This window comes from Alligator mississippiensis, chromosome 1 (genome assembly GCF_030867095.1).
Source record: "Alligator mississippiensis isolate rAllMis1 chromosome 1, rAllMis1, whole genome shotgun sequence".
In the NCBI taxonomy this organism is placed as follows: Eukaryota; Metazoa; Chordata; order Crocodylia; family Alligatoridae; genus Alligator; species Alligator mississippiensis.
The window spans coordinates 366,635,878-366,653,846 of NC_081824.1; the positions used below are offsets into that span (position 1 = coordinate 366,635,878).

The 17,969-nt window shown below is 41.7% G+C and overlaps 1 protein-coding gene across 1 annotated transcript; it reads left to right on the forward strand.

Moving 5' to 3' along the window:
• Positions 1-13,925: 13,925 nt before the first annotated feature.
• On the forward strand, positions 13,926-14,967 carry OXGR1 (oxoglutarate receptor 1). Its single transcript, XM_019486973.2, has one exon. The coding sequence runs from the start codon at positions 13,930-13,932 to the stop codon at positions 14,965-14,967; it is 1,038 nt and encodes a 345-aa protein (XP_019342518.1). The 5' UTR covers positions 13,926-13,929.
• Positions 14,968-17,969: the final 3,002 nt, after the last annotated feature.

Consider the following 17,969-nt stretch of genomic DNA (forward strand, 5'->3'; position numbering starts at 1 on the left):
TCCCTCCCTCCCTGAATTCAGCAGCAGCAGAAATGAGGAGACAAGCCACAGTGGTACTCAGCCATGTTTTCAAACAGCTCCTGAGCCCAGGGCCTGAGCTCTGCACCACTCTTTTCCCCTGCTGATGAATTCAGGAGGGCAGGGAGGAGGAATAGGAAGGGCAAACAGAAGCAGTGCTCATCTGCTGGACATTGGAACTGTGTGCAAGTGGGGGCTCTGGCAAGACCCCATGTTAGCCAGCAGCACAGGCAAGGGGGATTGGAACCATGCTGCTGCACCTCACCCCCTATGAATCTGCTCCTGCATACATACATAGATGCATACATACATACATACATACGTACAAGGAGAAGAAACCTAGTTTGAACTGGCTACTTAGTTGTGGCATTGCCTTACTTTTGATTCAGATATCTTAACATCATTGTCACATTCAGTTTAGCTTTCTTTTTTATCTACACGTAACATGTAACTTAACTGTCAAGAGCTGCACGTGTCTTAATGAGCAATTACATGATTGTTCCTGATCATTACCCTAATTTTCTCTGTCATGGCTAAAATTAGCTTGTAAGCTCTTTAGGGCAGAGACCTTGCATTATAGTTGATCTGCCAAGTTCCTCTCATACTTTTGGGAGTTGTGAAAATAGCATTGATGGCTTTAAAAGGTGCCTTTTGCAATAAGTGCCATATGCTACTCACAGACACAGCTCATCCCTAACACTGAATTATTTTTAAAGCATTACAAAAACAGCCAACATACAGCCAATATGTTTCCAAGGACAAATTACACAAGCTTAAAAGTGGGGCTTATCACATGCCAGCTGCCTAATGCATACAGAGATGCATTACTAGTAATTTCAGTGCCTTGGGCAGACATACCCTTGGGCACCCAAGAGCAAGGGGAAGACGAAGCCCAAGCACTGGGGAGCAAGGGGTGCAGAGCATTGAGGTGGAGCCCCTTATACATTGGTGCCCCAGGCTAATGCCCTACTTGCCCAACCCTAATTATGCTACCCGATGTGCCCACTCCTATCTCATGGTAAGTAGAAGCTAAGTTGAGGTAACCCAGCCTTGTTCATTTCTGGAGAGGGTACTTTAGCTTAGTTTCCACTTACCCAGGGTTAGGAGTGGATATATGAAGCAGCTAGTGCAAAGCGACTGATTCACTGACTTGATGTAGAATGCAACTATGTTATATGTTACAAGTCTCCCATGTGACTTGTGAGATGGTATTTCTGATGTTATTTTTTTGTGCTGGGCAGAACACAAGTTCTCAAAGACTGAAAGGTTATGAGACGAACAACAGGAGTCTTGTGAGACAGACAAAGAGTAGGAAATCCAACCATCTAGAAAAGCCCAAGGAACTGAAATTCCACTTTCAGGCTGAACCGTTATCAGGTGGTTTCCATTTCCGAAGCTCAAAGGATCAAGTCTTCATGCTAGTGTAGCCCTTATGCCAACCTGAGTAATTGGGCTTTGTACCAGCGCAATATGCTGCGTGTGTGGGGAATTTTCTACAGGTTCCCCAGGCAAAGGCATTGCTGCCGAACTGCTTAATAAAAATGTATGTAGCCTTCTTACAACACCCATGAAACAAAAGACTGAAGACTGCTCACCCTCCCTAACTCCACCTACTTTCTAGCCACCAAACTGCCAATCCCTCAAGGGAGTAGAGTTGCATGCCCTGTAGGGTGCGGGGAGCAGCACTGCAAGCACTATGGTGCCAGCTTAATCTGTCCCACTTACACCTGCAGAACTGGACAGCATTTATCTCATTGGGAAAGGGCCTTTTGTGGCTGTAGAAGGGGTGCAAGGTTTGTCCTAACTCTCAGAGCATAGGAAATCTAACAAATCATACTGCAGGTTCAGGAGAGGTGGGGAGAGGAAGTGCCAAACAGAGATGAGTCATGGAAAGAGCTATGCAAGCAGTACACGCCCTTGAAGGAATGTGCGCCAAGAAAGATAAGAAGAATATGAGTAGGTATTTAGTACAAATAGGGACAGAGAGGAGTTTTCACTAAACACCACATATGAGGGGTTTAAAAAATGCAAACCTCATCAAGGTCAAAACCAAAATGGAGAGGCAAATGAGACACATGGATATGTACTTTTATATATTCAGGTAATCAATGCCCATGGCTGGGGTCCAACTTGAGTCGTGCACCCAGCTTTGACTGACGCCTGTAAAATTGCATTTTTTTCATGTTTCAGCAACAGTAGTTGTACAGTTTTCTAGGCCAATGACGTGTGAGTTGAAAAACTAGGGACAAATTCTATTTCCATTTTTGTCTCTAAATCACAGTTTTCTGGCTGTCTTTCTGGATGTTCTGGACCCTGTCTTGCCCCATGGACACATACATGTATGTATGTAGGATCTTGGCCAGGCATATATGTGTACACCCGAGCATAAGTCTGGGTGAAAAAAGAGCTCCCCCCCGCCTTCTAGCCAAATGGTTAGGGCACTTGGCAAGAAAGCAGGAGGTTTATGTTTAAGATCTTCCGCCCCCTTATTCAAAAAGGGTTTGAATGTCTGCTAGTCCCTTTGCTAGTATAGTGGAGATACTTCTTTCTCCTGGTGGCTGATAGGTTTTGAAGCTAGCATGGATTTGGTAGTTTTTATTCTGAGGAAAATAATACTTACACTGCTCATTTAGAGCTTGAATCAGAGGAAGAGGACCATTTTTCAGACCCATAGACATTAAGATCCATGGAGAGAGCCCAAAAGAAGCGTAACTTGAGGGCAGAAGGATGCCAGATAATGGCTCAGGAGAGTTGGGTTTACTCCCTGGCTCTGCTATAGATTTTGTGTATGATTTTGTGCTGGTCATTAATGCCACAAGCAAGTTTTGTTTCCTTTCTTGACATGATTAGGAAATTGCTTTTGGTTAGATGAAAACAACAAGCACAGACTTCTCCAACAACTCTCCCTTCCTCTCTTCAAGTACTGGAACTTGTGTGTCATGGAGAATGGCACAGGCAATATGGGAAGACTGCAGTGGCAGCACTTTATGGAAATCCTGGCAGCCACCATTTGTCCAAAGCAGGCATGCCAAACATATGGCCCATAGGCCAGATCCAGTCCATGGAGACACTCCACCCAGCCCACCAGGCTCCTGGCAGCCCAAGGAATTTGAGGATGTGGCGTGCAGAAACCAGGGCCTGCCACAGAATCTGGGTCCTCAGGGCCCTATTGGACATAATGATTGTCCATGGCAGGACACATGGCCAACACAACCCTGTCCACCCTGCGACTGCTTGCTCCACTGTGTCCACTACCTCCATTGCTGGCCCCGCTCCTGCTGCCTCCGCTGCTGCTTCCCCTGCTTCAGCTGCAGTTTGCCCCATGAATCCAGTTCATGTGAAACCGCATGGTCTGGATTTGGCCCAGGCACAGGGTGAGTTTGATACCCTTATTGTAAAAAAAGCAATTGCTTTTGGAGTTTTGCTGAATTCACAGAATCATCTTTCCTTCAGGTTGGGACTAAGATGTGTTTGTGGACAGTGTGATAACTAGAACTGACAAGAAGTGGATAAAGGGAGGTGATATTAAGGAATGTATAGATCAGCAGGAACCTTGACTTAGGCATTTCTGTACCTAAATTTGGAGCATCTCAATTCAAAATGATAATGGGTAGGTGCCTAGGAGTCCCATAAAGTCAACAGAGAGACTTCTAGGGATGCTAAAGATGCTGAGAGGTAGTCATAAAATGGGGTTAGGGGGTGGAAGCTGGGGAAGGAGGACAGAAATCCCACCCCTCTAAGAAGCGTAGGCACCAGAGGGCCCCAGAAGACATTACCAGGGATCCTGTTTTTCTCTGATTTAAAAAAAATACCCAATTTTTGGTTTAAAAAGTAACCCCAAATCCACATTTTCCCATGATTTAAATGAAACACCACTAATATATGGATACAGACACAGTGATGTTTTATTTTAATCATGGAAAAATGTGGATTTGAGGTTACTTTTTTTTAACTGAAAATTGGGGATTTTTTTAAATCAGAGAAAAACAGGATCTGTGGACATTAGGTATAAGTTGCAAGTAGTCTCTTAATCACATCTTAACTAGGGACCTGGCCACACTTTCAGGGAATTAGTGGCATCACAAAAAGGGAAATTAGCCACAAAATTATTACACAGATGTAGATGTGTAATATATTTGTGGCTGGTCTCCATCGCAGCTTAAATTAAACGTGTGGCTTCCAGCTATGCCACCAAGCACACCTCCAGCTGGCCCCAGTGCAGTTCTTGCTGCCCAATGATCAATTGGTCCTGGTGTAGTCTGGCCAGCAATCAGCTGATTGGTAGTTGGTTCCAGGACCACACTGGGTTTCATGATCCCAGGCTTCCCCTGCACTGGCAAGTAGCATGTAATTGGAATCTACTTGACAACCCCAAAGTAATGCATGCTGCTATCATATATGACATGGCAGAAGACACAACTGTTGGGATCAGGGATCAAATCCCATTGTACCTTTAAATGAATGTCTGCCAGCAGCCTGACTCAAGATATCTATCAGATATCTAATAGGCACCTATTTCACCCTGCTCAAGTCCCTGAAAAACAGTTAACACAAAGCTGGATGGATCCTCCTCCTTCTCACTGTTTTTTGCAACTTAGTCTTAAGGCTAAGGTGGTGGTGTGACACAATAGTATGTGTGATGAACTTTTTCAGGAACTTGAGCAGAGTGGAATATGATCTTGCTTAGACACCTAAGTCCATGTAGATGTGTATAAGTAGGGACCTACTCAAATTATGATTTCACATTTTTTGCAGAAACCACTATTGAAGGCAGTTTCTGTGAAAAGGCATTCCCTGCAAGTTTCAGTGGAATTGCTGAAAAAAAAATCTCACTGAAAATAAAATGCTGGCTCCCCAAGGGAAGCCAGCAGTTCTCATGGCTGCTGGCATGCAGAAGGGGATCCAAGATGGTAGCCACCCCCTCCTACCTCCAATGCTGTTTGGCTGAAAGGGCTGCCCATTGTGCAGCCCTGCCCCTCTCAGCCAATCAGGAGAGAGGGGCAGAACCACATGAATGGCAGCCCTCTTGGCCAATATGTGATAAGGGGTGTTGGTACCTCTGGGTCCCCTCAGCCAATTGGCAGTGTAGGGGGCCTCACTGTGAAAAACCATGAAAATGGTGGCAGGTGCCACCATTGGCCTGAGAAATCACCCACCTGCCTTCTCAATTTTGGTAGGTCCCTACTTATATGGTAGAATAGGATTTGATCCTCGGTAAATATTTACAAGTATGATAACATGGCAAGGCAAACTGGCCTGATTTACAGTCATTAGGAAGAAATACAGTTGCCAAATGATTTGGTCCTAACTCATCATGCCTTACATCATTTTAAACCTATTTGGAAGTACTCAATCACATTTCTGAGTTCAGGTCTCATCACTTCATCAGAAACAAAAAAATACCTCCCATAAGTCAATAGCTCTACATGCTATAGTGCTTGAAAGTGACAAGCAGAGAATTGGGTTTTCTGTGTGCTGCAGAAAAATGCGGAAAAATGAGGATTTTTTTCCTTTAAAGGTAGAGCTGTGGCCTGGTAAGTGTGCAATGTGCTCCCCAGTCTGTTACTCCTTGCACTGCTGGCAATGTGGCTGGTACGGGGGTCCTGGCAGTGGAAACAAATCTGACCTCCTCGCTCCACCCTCCCATACCAGGTCCTGCCCATTGGGCTGTGGAGGCAGCACCCACCTGTGCCAGTCTGGCCAGGCTGTAGCCCTGTGCCCCACTTTGGACACATCTAAATCTAAATATATAGGTATTTAGAATTAGGTATTTAGAAAATATATAGGTATTTAGAATTTATTTTATTATAATGATTGAGGCACTGGTAGGCTTCCAAATTGCTTTAAAATTGTAAATATATCAATAAAACATTGTGTTAAACTGATACCTATATATATAGTGATGTTTCATTTTAATCACAGAAAAATGCAGATTTGGGTTTTTTTTAATCAAAGAATTGTTATGAGAGTTTTATTAAAGATTTTTATTAGAGAATTTTGGTTATTTAAACAGAGAAAACCAGGATCCATGATGATGAGGCTTTTTCATCACAATGAATAATTCAACTTCATGTAAACATTTCTGTCTTAAGGATAACAACTTGGCTTTTTATGCAAGTTTCCAGACAGTTAATTTAAAAACAAACGTAGAACTGCTGATCTTTTGAAGTTGTGTTTTCTTCCTTGTTAGGGAAAGACATCTGAAACTGGAGAAATGATCAATTACTTTGAAATGGGTTTAGTAACTTGTATGCTCAAAAAGGACTGTTGTGAAAATGGGATCAAATGAAACGTGTGCAAATGCCAATTCTAAATGAAAGGTCTGTGACACATATTCAGCACTGAGAGTGGTAAGCTACCTGAGCCAAGCTGGTAATTGCTCTGTAAATACGTTATCCTTCATCATGCTGTCTAAGTACCTTGTGACAGGCATGTCCAAAGAGCCATAACTAGGCAGGTTTGTGCTTTGGATGGTGATGGTGGTGATGCCATGCCAGCAGTGGCAGTGGCTGTTATTTTTTGTGCTCTCCCCATCCTCACACACATACAAGTTGGGACTTGACACTGCTGTCCCACTCACCCTGCTTAGTTACACCACTGCTTGCCAAAGGTTCCTTGCAATAACATGGACATGGATGGCACCAGAAGAACAAGGAAGAAACTGCAGCCAGCAGCAGGTGCAGGCCAGACTTTCCAAAATCAATGTACTGGAGGGACTTCTAGTAGCCTCCTGTAAATAGTAACACTGAAGGGAGTGTTAAGCTGCTTTCCTTTTATCTGCTGGTGTGTACTCTGTTGATATTGCTGCTTGCAGAGCACACCTGGGGTATGCCTTTATCTTCAGAATGCTCCAAATTACACTCAGTATCAGGTAATTTCCAGAAAAATATCTTGGGATAAACACATTGAACCCCATTACAAGACCTGCCCCTCCACTCTTTAAATCACACTGGGCTATATATAACCAATACACTCAGTGTATTTTTCATGAAAAATAGTATAAACACCTCTGAATTATGTGCATTACAAACAGTTTTGGGATCATGCTGTCTCTCTTCCTTGGTTTTTGTTATGTGCAAGCAATTAAATGGGAAAAAACCCAAATGATCATATGTCTGGTTCCTCTCCACTCTATTTGCACACATCCCTCCTGCGATGGAGAAATTATGAAAGAGAAAAGAAAAACATATTTTGAGGGAGCATCAGATTAAAATATTGGCAGCACTTCACCAAACCACAGGAAAATACCCCAATAGCTAATTTCCTTTTCTCATAGTGGAAACATCTTGGGATATTGTTAGGGAGTCTTAAGCTGAGTGCTGCTTACCCGGAGGAGAGTGCCTGGCAGTGCCTGATGTAGGTCTCAACCACTCCAGCTAAACTAGGCAAGTTCCAGGCAGTTTCAGCTGATTTAACAAGTTACAATGACTAAACCCCCATGTTCATGCCATAACACAGTTGGGATAGACCGGTGCATACAGAGCTTCTCCACACAGGAGTTGGTACGGGACATCTACAGGGAGAGAATCTAGAGGGCAGAGCTTCTCTTGTTCAGCGCTGGGGAGCCCAAGCTAATTTCACTCTAATTACAACCACCAGAAGCACTGGAAACAGATATAGATCATCCTCCAAGACATCTTATTAAGCAAAGTATTTTGCTGGAGCCTTCCTGAACAGTGTCACTAAGCCTGTGCTATGTTATGGAAAACAAGTGCCCTTCATGTGGTTCTGTAACGTTTAGAATCCAGCTCCAGGTGAGAAGGAAGAGAGGGAAGACTGCAAAGTATTTACAGGTAAATAGCATTTTCTGTTTCAAGACGTGAACACTGGAGTGGAGTGGAGTGGAGAGCACTGAGCAAAGTGTTAAAGGGCTCTGAAAATGCAGACAAAGTGCAGAACACAGGCAAATTCATGTAGGAAATATCAGAGACTTAGAGGTCTAGCACTGAATTATAACAGCATGAGAAAAGAGGATCCAGGTCTTCCTTCTTGCATTAGAAGAAATTTAAATGATTTGCAGAATAAGATGAGGCAGTAAATCTCCTTAGCTTTTATTCTTGGTAATATACTCAACTACATATTTGAAGCATAAGGTTACTGTGCTATGGCTGTTTGGCTTTTTTCTCCAGCAGGGACTAAGTAATTACATTATCACAAGGCAAGAGCAGATGAGTTTCCTCCACATGAGCCTCCAATTAAAGACAAGCAATCCCGACCTTTTTAAGTAACTCCAATCAATTTGTTAAAGTACAGAATATGATGTAATGGATTCATAGAAGCATCTCCCCCATTAAGACTGAAAGTGGGTCACTGTTTCTATAATCCAGTTTCTACTTATTATGTGTTCTGTTCTTGGATAATTTATTTTAAGTTCATTATGTACCTATGCAGCACAGTCTTTGCCTTCAGCTTGAGAGGCATTATAACCAATTATTCATCACGATAAAATCTGCCCCAGTAGAATCTATTATTAATTAGATTTAAGTTTTAGCCAAATGATTTTTGTAATACGGAGAACAAAACTATAAAAATAGGCAGCAAAGACTTTCTGTCTCTTCTTTCTGATTACTATAGTATTAAGTTATGTTGAACATAATAACGTGACAGGGCTTCAGAAGTGGAGTCAGACCAATCTAATGGCACTGGACACCCCACTATACCCTTCGTCCTCATCAATAAAACGGTTGCTAGTTGTTCTGCCGGTAATCTGGCATTCCCTACAGGATATTTACATTTGTAGGTCAGTGGCAAGGCCACCTACACAAGACACTGTATTGGAAATATATTGATTAGTTTTTTTGAAAAGCAACTGAAACATTTTTTTAGCCAACAGGGTCTGTAATGTTAGGGCATGAGGGTCATGCTCCCTAGCACTGTTTTGGATTTCTTCCTGATATGACATGCTGGCAGCTAAATGGAGTCTTCTAACAACATGCTGGCAGTGTTTAAAGAACACCCAAGATTTGAGCCTCATTATGCTATAAACTACATTAGAACCCTTCACATGTTCTTTTTCTTGGCTGAACTTTATAAAACCCAAACCTCCAGAGTGCTAAGTGTTTCTTGTTAGACACCACTGTGATCTCCCACTCCAAGACTGGGCTCTTTGCCATTAACTTAGTTAATAATTAAGCCATGGTAATAGCTCTGAACTGGTTTGGAAAGGATATTAAAGCCCAGTTACCTATCAATGCCTTCTTTTAGCTCTCTTGCCTTCTCTCCCACCTATTTAAATGTTGTTTTGAACCAATCCTGTATTTAACCTAAAACAAATGTTCTCAGCTGGAAGGTTGCATGCTGAGCACCTGCACAATACATCAGGACTCACAACTCTTTCCTCATATTGCAAGATAGGAGTGTGATTCCATTATATAAAAGAATGAGAACCACTGATCTGAAGACATAACACTGATTTATCTAAATTCTCTTTGATACTATTCCAGACTATGATGGTTTTTGAATACTTGCACCTGTTTGACATGCCTCTCTTCCTATTGCCCTAGTAGAAAGCCATTATTTTTAGGGGGGAGAGTTTAACAATATTTCAGTAAAATGTTTCTCACAAATTTCACCAAGCCAGGTTGTGGTTTTGTCAGATCTTACAAGTTAATGACTGATCTAAGGACTGTCCTTAGATCAATACACATGGCTAAAAGACATTCCTTCTCCCCTCCACCCTGCAAAACAAACAAACAAAAAAAACCAAACCTCGGTGTTAAAGAAAATGGTACTGATGATTCAGTGGGAAGTATTCTTCCTCTTCATGAGTCCATATGGAGACAGGGCCCAAGTGTTTTGTTACAGAGCCCATTGCTGTCAGTGGTGGCATCTTGCAGGGTAGAATTAAAGTTACAACTGCATGGCGGTGAAAAAATTCTTCCCACTTTAAAAAGAAAGGACATAATATTCTGCAAATGTACCAACTACATTCCAAAATGAGCAGCTATCACCTTCCTATCTAAATTGCCCCTCCACATTCATCTGGGCACAGTATTCTCATTTCTTTGTTTCCTAATCTCTTGTGTAATGTTGAACTGCCCGATTCAACCCATGAGGTGACTACTTTGCAAAGATTGGTGAAATTGTTCCCGAATTTTGGAAAAGAAAGAACTTTTATGTAAAGTAACAAAATTAAAACCATTACATGGCACAAAATGTACAGTGCTACTAATATAAAGTCTAAACAAATAACCCTTTCATTAAAACATTAATTTCTCTTGTTCACAAAGTAACGAACTATAGTATTTCTCCTCCCCACCCACTGTTTTAAAGGAGAAGGGTGATGAATATTAGCCAAAGACCAATGCCATGAAGGATGATAAGCCATTTCCTCACCTGCACTGTTTTCTAGATAATTAGTATGGGATGTAAATCAATTCATTAAAAAAGTTACCAAAATTCTGAGCGCTCTCTATAAAGTTTTGGTGACTTTTGGAATTCTCTGTAAAGCAAATGATGAGAAACCACAGCATTGAACCCATCTTTTTTATTTTTTCTTCCTATGTGTATGCATCTCTCCCAAAACTTTTTTATGTCAGCCACTTCTTCCTCTGTGTCTAAGATGAAAGTGTCCTTTCAATTCTTTTTTCTTAACAAAGGAGGAAAAAAGAAAAATAGAAGTTCATTAGGGCATGTGATCCACTGTAAAAAATGTGTTATGGCTCCAGCAAACACAAGGAATAGTAAAACAAATAAATGGCTTGGCTATCTACACCAAAAATGGATATTAGATAAATAAACTATAGGAGGTAAAACTTACTGGGAAAACTCAGTAAGAGGAGTTCTCATGTTATCATCCATTTAGAGACCGACTGGATTTGATGGTCCATGAAGGAAGCAGAAGGCATACCCTAAAGACTACAAGGCATCAATAGGGAGGTCCTATTCATGTCAGATCCTTTCTTTGTCACTGTCCAGATCTCTAGGCAATGCTGTGTCAATGATCTTTCTCAGATGTAATGCTACTGAAATCTAGAATCAGATTTCACCTGGCAACACTACATATTGGTCTGCGAATGATAGCACATACAGGGCACATCTACACAAGACATTTACTGTAGATTAGACTAATTAGCTCTACAGTAAACATTTCATGTCTATATGTGCACCCCTACTAGGTGGGAGTAAACTAATTACCTCCACCCTAATTTTTTATTTTGCAGCAGTGCACATGTAGATGCCACCCTGGCTGACCGGGACTAAAAGGTGCTTCAGTGCAGCGGCTGCCTGCCACCTAGTGCCACACTGGAGCACACACATGCCCCAGCCAGCCCTTCTGTAGTACATTGAGACAGTGGGGAGGAGCCCTGGGCTGGCAGGCTGATCCCCAGAGCCCCCTGCCAGCCAGGGTTGTTCTGACCTGGCTCAATGTGCTGCAGTCTTAGATGCACATTCAAATAGCACACCTGGGAGCAACAAACTCCAGAGCAATAAGCTCCAGAGTTTACTGCTTTACATTAATTGCACCCATATGTGCACGGACATTTGGTTCCCCAGGGACAACAAATGGTGGCACACCTTGTGCTGCTGCGAGTTGTCCTTGGAGAATGCCTGTGCCATGCATGTTCTGGCATACGGCAAGTTACCCCAGGTGGGGTAGAGGAGGCTGGAGCCAGCACTGTGTTGGTCCCAGAAGCCTTACCTGTGTTCCTGGGGGCCTCCTGGGGCTGCAACAGCAGTGATCCTGACACGCAAATCCAGCCCAGCAGTGGAGTGCATCTCCAGGTGGCCAAGCTCTGGCTTTGGGCATTGAACACTGCCCCCGCTTGTGCTGCTCCACCTTTTTCCCCCTGTTCCCTTGCAGTGCAGAGAACAGAACGTGTTGTGTGTGGTGCCACAGACATGCCGCGCTTGTCTGGACACAGCCACTGTATCTCATCCTAGTTACAGCCGTCTTGCAATTCCAGGCTAACGCTTTGCCTCAAATTGTTCAAAGCCTCAGATATAAGATAAAGAAACAAATGGGCTGTCACCCCATAAAATTCTGCTCTTGTTCCTTTCCAATCTCTCATAACATACCTACTTATTACCTCTGGTCAGTACTTGTATCCCTTTGCACTAAGAGGAAGGCAGGAAGACCTAGATCAAAGTTTTACACATTGGGCCTGACAAAACAAAAGATGACAATTCAGTAGTACATAACATCCTGCCACTAAATGAGACTGCTGCATGACCTACTTTTGCCTACTAGTTTCAACAACCTTTGTATTGGAAATGCTTAAATACAAACACTTTTAAATAGTATCATGACAAAAATAGGTTTACAAAATGCTGACACCATACCTTCCAGGTAGTAGATGACTGGCAATAAGCAGTAAGCGGCATTAGTACTGACCAGCAATAGCTAGTTCTCTCTAGCTCAAGGGCCCAAACTCTTGTTTGCTCTTTCTTGCTTCTTGTAGCTATCTTTCCTTACTCTTTGTTTAGGTACTATGTTATGAGCAAGGGTCCTGGTTAGCTCTGATAAAGAAAAATCCCCAACTTTCAGACTACAAAAAAGTAACCCAAAGTCCACATTCTTCTGTGATTAAAATGAGCACCCCTATAGATAGATAGAGATAGATATTAGTGGCATTTCATTTTAAATCATGGAAAAATGTGGATTTTGGGTTACTTTTCTAAACCTGATAATTGGGGATTTTTTAATCAGAGAAAACCAGGATCCCTGGTTATGAGCCATGACCCTATTTCACATATAGCAGGTGTTCGCAGCTGAAAGATCACATTGGGCCCCTGCACCAGGTGTCAGGAGTTACAGAGATCTCCTGTCATACTGCTAGATGATAGTGTGAGTCCAGGATGAGTCCAGAGTTGAATCTCAGAGTTACTGATTCAAACCCAAGTACACATTTCTACTCTTTGGAATGGTTTATCATATCATAAGGTTATGATAATCAAAGAGCTAGTTTTGACTGCTTTAAAAACAAAAAAAAAGACTTAAGAAAAATCTGCTCTCTGCTTGCAAATGTCTCCAGAGAATCTCTTGAAAAAGAATAGTGAAGCTATGCAAAAATGCCATAGCAGTGAAAAAAATCTGCAGGCTGGGCACAAGATAATGATTTTGAGGAAAAACAAAACAACCCAACAAGCTACTAGTCTTTCTGTTTTGTGGACTAAGGTCCTTGATGCAGCGTAATTTTGGGCAGCTCCTGAAGCTCTTAACCTCTTGATTGTCTGCACATTAACACATTTAAGTGTCTTAAAGTGCTCATTATGCAACTCAAAGTTATACCATGCCAGGGCAGGACTGTCTGCATATCACCCGTTAAAGTGTAGCCACTCCCCACAGACCTGCTGCTCAAACTGAAGGTGAGACTGCTCCAGACTTCAAACTATCACTAAGCCGATTAACATTTGTGTGGCTCAGAGCATAAGGCGTAACGAGGCCCTGAGGTAACAAATTAACAAGACAGCATGGAAGCATGGTAACATCAAGGATAGATCACTGTTAAGGTTCTCTCCTGTTCTGGTTTGCCCCTGCTTGATGCAATACTGGAAAAAACTCAAAAGATTTCCCTGACATTTCTATAGGACACATCTTATGATACAACTTCCTTATGATTTAAGTGTGGCAGTATCTCATAGGGTTATTTACGTAATACCACTATACCCAAGATATAATCTGTATGGCCCAGTGGATCAGTTTAAAACAGTATGAACTGTACATGAAAAACATACAAAAGCTACCAAAGAAGATCAATTTGTAGCAAGGCCTTTTCCTCCTGCTCGGTAATATTTTAAAATGAACATGATGGGAAACTGAAGGATCTAAAGTTCTTTTGGACTGGAAACAGATCTGCATTATAAATGTTTTCACAGACTTTTGTTTCTCTTAGCTGTGTGGTTGAGCACATTGCATTACTTTATTAGTGAAAATAAAACAGTTCTCCTTTTTTTTCAAGCAAAAGGAAGATGAACATGAATGCAACAACTGACAACTTAGCCAACTTTACCATAGCAAAGAACCAGGAGGATGCTTCCAATAACTGCACTGATATAGAAGCCTCATTGAAGAAATCTTACCTCCCTCCTATGTACAGCATAATCTTTCTGTTGGCTTTCCCAGGAAATGTGATTGCAATTTGCATATACAGTTTCAAGATGAGGCCCTGGAAGAGTAGCACTATCATTATGCTGAACTTGGCCTTCACTGACCTGCTGTACTTAACCAGCCTTCCATTCCTGATACATTACTATGCCAATGGAGAGCATTGGATCTTTGGAGACTTCATGTGTAAGTTTATCCACTTTGGCTTCCACTTCAACTTGTACAGCAGCATCCTCTTCCTTACCTGCTTCAGCATCTTCCGTTACTTTGTTATCGTCCATCCCATGAAGGTCTTCTCTATTCAGAAAAAGAGATCAGCAGTAGCAGCTTGCACTGCAGTGTGGGTAATCTCACTGGTGGCTGTCAGTCCTATCAACTTTTTGATCACCTCAAAGGAGAAACAAAACAAATCCATGTGCCTGGATCTTATCAGTTCTGACAATCTGGACATTATCAGGTGGTATAACTGGCTTCTGACTGGATTAGCTTTCTACTTTCCATTAGTGATTGTGACCCTGTGTTACACTGTGATTATTTACACCTTGGCTACAGGGCCCCATACTCACACTTGTTATAAGCAAAAGGCTCGAAAACTTGCCATCCTCCTCTTGGTGGTCTTTTATGTATGTTTTCTACCTTTTCATGTCTTTAGGGGAGCTCGGGTAGAATTACGACTCCATTCAGTTAACTGCCACATTGAGAACCTAATCCATGCTGCTTACATCATCTCTAGACCTTTAGCTGCACTAAATACATGTGCTAACCTATTACTTTATGTTGTGATTGGAGGCAACTTCCAGAAGGCCATCCTTTCTCTTTCAAGATGCAGGTCAGACAACTATGTTCAGGAGGCAGGGTGCAACAGTGAAGTGAATAAGTCTGGAATTATAATAAAGTTCTGACATCATCTTTCTAAAAGGATAACATTTGGGTGCCTTTATTTTATGTGTCCATTTGTCTTTGCTTTCTAACAAAATTGACAGTGGGCGCTGTGCTTCTCCAAAATAGCATTCCTAAAATTGCTCAGTCTTTGAATTATTTATTTTGTTTTATTCAGTTTATATACTGCCCTTCCTAAAAAGGCTCAGGGCAACTTACAAAAGAAGACAAAATTATTCTAATATAATAATGGGCTTAGTCCGTCTGTCTGTCTGTCCATAATCGTCTTGTCCGTCTGTCTGTCTGTCCATAATCGTCTTGGAGCACTCTGATTGGTTACTGAAACAACCAATCAGAGTGCTCCAAAGGTGTTATGGACAGGAGGCAGTGGTGGCATTTTAGATGATTTGTGTATAAAATAAAAAACAACCTGCTGGATACCTTATGTAGGCTATATTGTTACATTATAACATCTTAATATACATTGTGGGTTTTTTTTCCAGCTTTGAAAATATTGTAAATCAGGGGTAGGCAACCCCCAGTGTGGGTACCAGTGTGTGGTACACAAAGGCATTTTGCTTGGCATGCACACCTCAGGGTGGACAGTGGGAAAGGGACTGGAGCTGCACTGCCACAACCAGGATCCCTCGCTGTCCATCCCTGGCATGCCAAAATTTTACTAGTAGATGTTGCAGGTGTTTTTGGCATTCTGCCCCCAAAATTTTCCAACCCCTGTTTTAAACAATAAAACATCAACCAATAGTAGCATATTAGAAGCAGTACTACCAAGCTTTTAACATGGGTATTATCTTAGGTTGCCTATTTTTGTTACTGGGATTTTTTTTTAATTAAAGCTTGCTATTAGCCACTAGGTGGGGATCATGTCTGGTGTACGCCAGGGAGCTGACTACCTGGATTCATGAGTGCACCTCTCATACAAATTCAGAGTGTGTTACATGACAATAGAAGGTAATTACAGGGCGTACTAATCTTTCCTGATATGATGCTTGCAACCTCTCAGTTCTCTGGCAGGATTACAAAGCTTTCTGCCAAATAGTCCAAATGAAGTGAACAAGCTTCTCTACATCTCCAACAGAAATAAAAGTACAAATAAAATAACATCAATGTTCATGGAACCCCAGAATAGATATAAAAGTATCTATTCCCTGTGTTAGTGCAAAGGCTATCCCTGCTTTTCTTACTTCTTTGCTCAGAACCTCCTCTTCCTCAAGCCAAAGCAGAATTTAGCATATATTTAATACAAGCAAGTCACATCAACTATGAATATTATGTTAATAGACTAACTAAAGAGAAGATGCAAGTAAAAGCAATGGGAGACTTATGTGCAAGTCCTGATTTTAGCTCTCTGCCTCTCTCTGGGGTTAGGAAGGAGTCTGGAAGTGCAAGTGGCCTCTCGTTTCTATCAAAAAGGAGAATAACCTGAACCTGGATGTGTCTGTCCTGTGATATAAGGGACATTTTTAGAAATGCTTTTTTCCTTCTCTTTTCTCTGTTTTAATTGTATCTCTACTCTTGTGTAGTCATTTTTGCCCCAGTTCTAATCTGGTCACATCTGCTCATACCTTGAAGTTAATTTCAGTCCTGCCTACTTTGAATCTGCTGTTGTTTCCTGTGATTAGGTTAGTCTCCCCTAATTAAGGTGCTACCACCTAAACAGTTACTTCTTGTCACTGAAGACATCCCAGTACAGGCAGTCCTTGACTTACAACGTTTCGAGTTACAATGTTTTGCACTTACAATGTTTATAAATTGACACCCTGTTTCAACTTTCTGAAGTCAGTTCGACTTTACAACACTTGATCCAAAACAATGCCAAGCCAGTGAAGAAGTTCGCTGCGTTGCCCATCTCCCTAGAGTACATCTGTCCAAACTTCCTTGGACACTTTCATTAAGAAAGCAAACTTGTCTCCAGAAAAACCTGCAGTCAAGGCTCTTGAGAAGGCTCCAGGCAAGAACCCTTCAGAAAGTCCAGCAAAGTGACCTCAAATAAGTCCTTCCAAATCAATATGATTTATATTTACAACATAAATACATTAATGTAGCTATATTACTCATCTATAATTGATTGGGTACAATATTCTGAGTTATTTTTGGTGAAAATAGGGTATCGGGCCAACCTCCCAACCTCCCATTTATAACATTGCTTCCTATGGGAAAATCGGTTCCGAGTTACAACATTTCAATGTAAGATGCGGTTTTCAGGAACCAATTGTGTCGTAAGTCTGAGGACTGCTTGTATCTCTTAGACACAAACCATTCCTATTTATATCATAGGTATCTCCTTCTGCTAGCCTCCATATCAGTCTTATTTCTTCTCTCACACTTAAAATCAGAAGATAATAGTGGTTATGGCTCCTGTTCATGCAGATTACTACACTGCTCTCATAACTCAGGCAGTCGTGGGATCACAATGCATGAAAAATATCCCACAGGACAGCACACCATCTGTAGTGTTCCTACCCCAGGAACTTTCTATATGTTCCCAAAGGTTCACAAACAAAGTAACCCTGGCAGACCCATCATACTCAATTGTGGTTCCCCCACTGAAGAACTGTCAGGATTTGTAGAAACTATCCTGAAACCACTTATCACTCAAAGAGCAAGTTTTCTACAAGACACTCCAGATTTCCTCAACAGAATCCAGAACACCAACCACCTTCCCAAGAAGGCCACACTTGCCACCATGGATGTCACCATCCTGTACACTAATATCCCACATGATGAAGGCACAGCTGCCTGCCTGAAACACCTACAAGAACATCGAATACACTCAGATTTGCAACAAGTTGTTACACAAATCATCCACTTCATCCTTTCTCACAAGTTCACTTTCTACAGTTGCCACTTCCTCCAAACCATGGGCCCAGCCTCTCCCAGAATTCCTGGACTATCATAACTAACATCACTCTAACACTAATATTTTAGCACAGATGTGGCTTTGATGATAAATTATACCATCTCCTTTGTATAGTTAGCATATCAGTATATAGAGAACTTTAGGATC

Coding starts and splice junctions, on each gene's coding strand:
- OXGR1 (XM_019486973.2), top strand. CDS start 13,930: ATGAACATGAATGCAACAACTGACAACTTAGCCAACTTTACCATAGCA.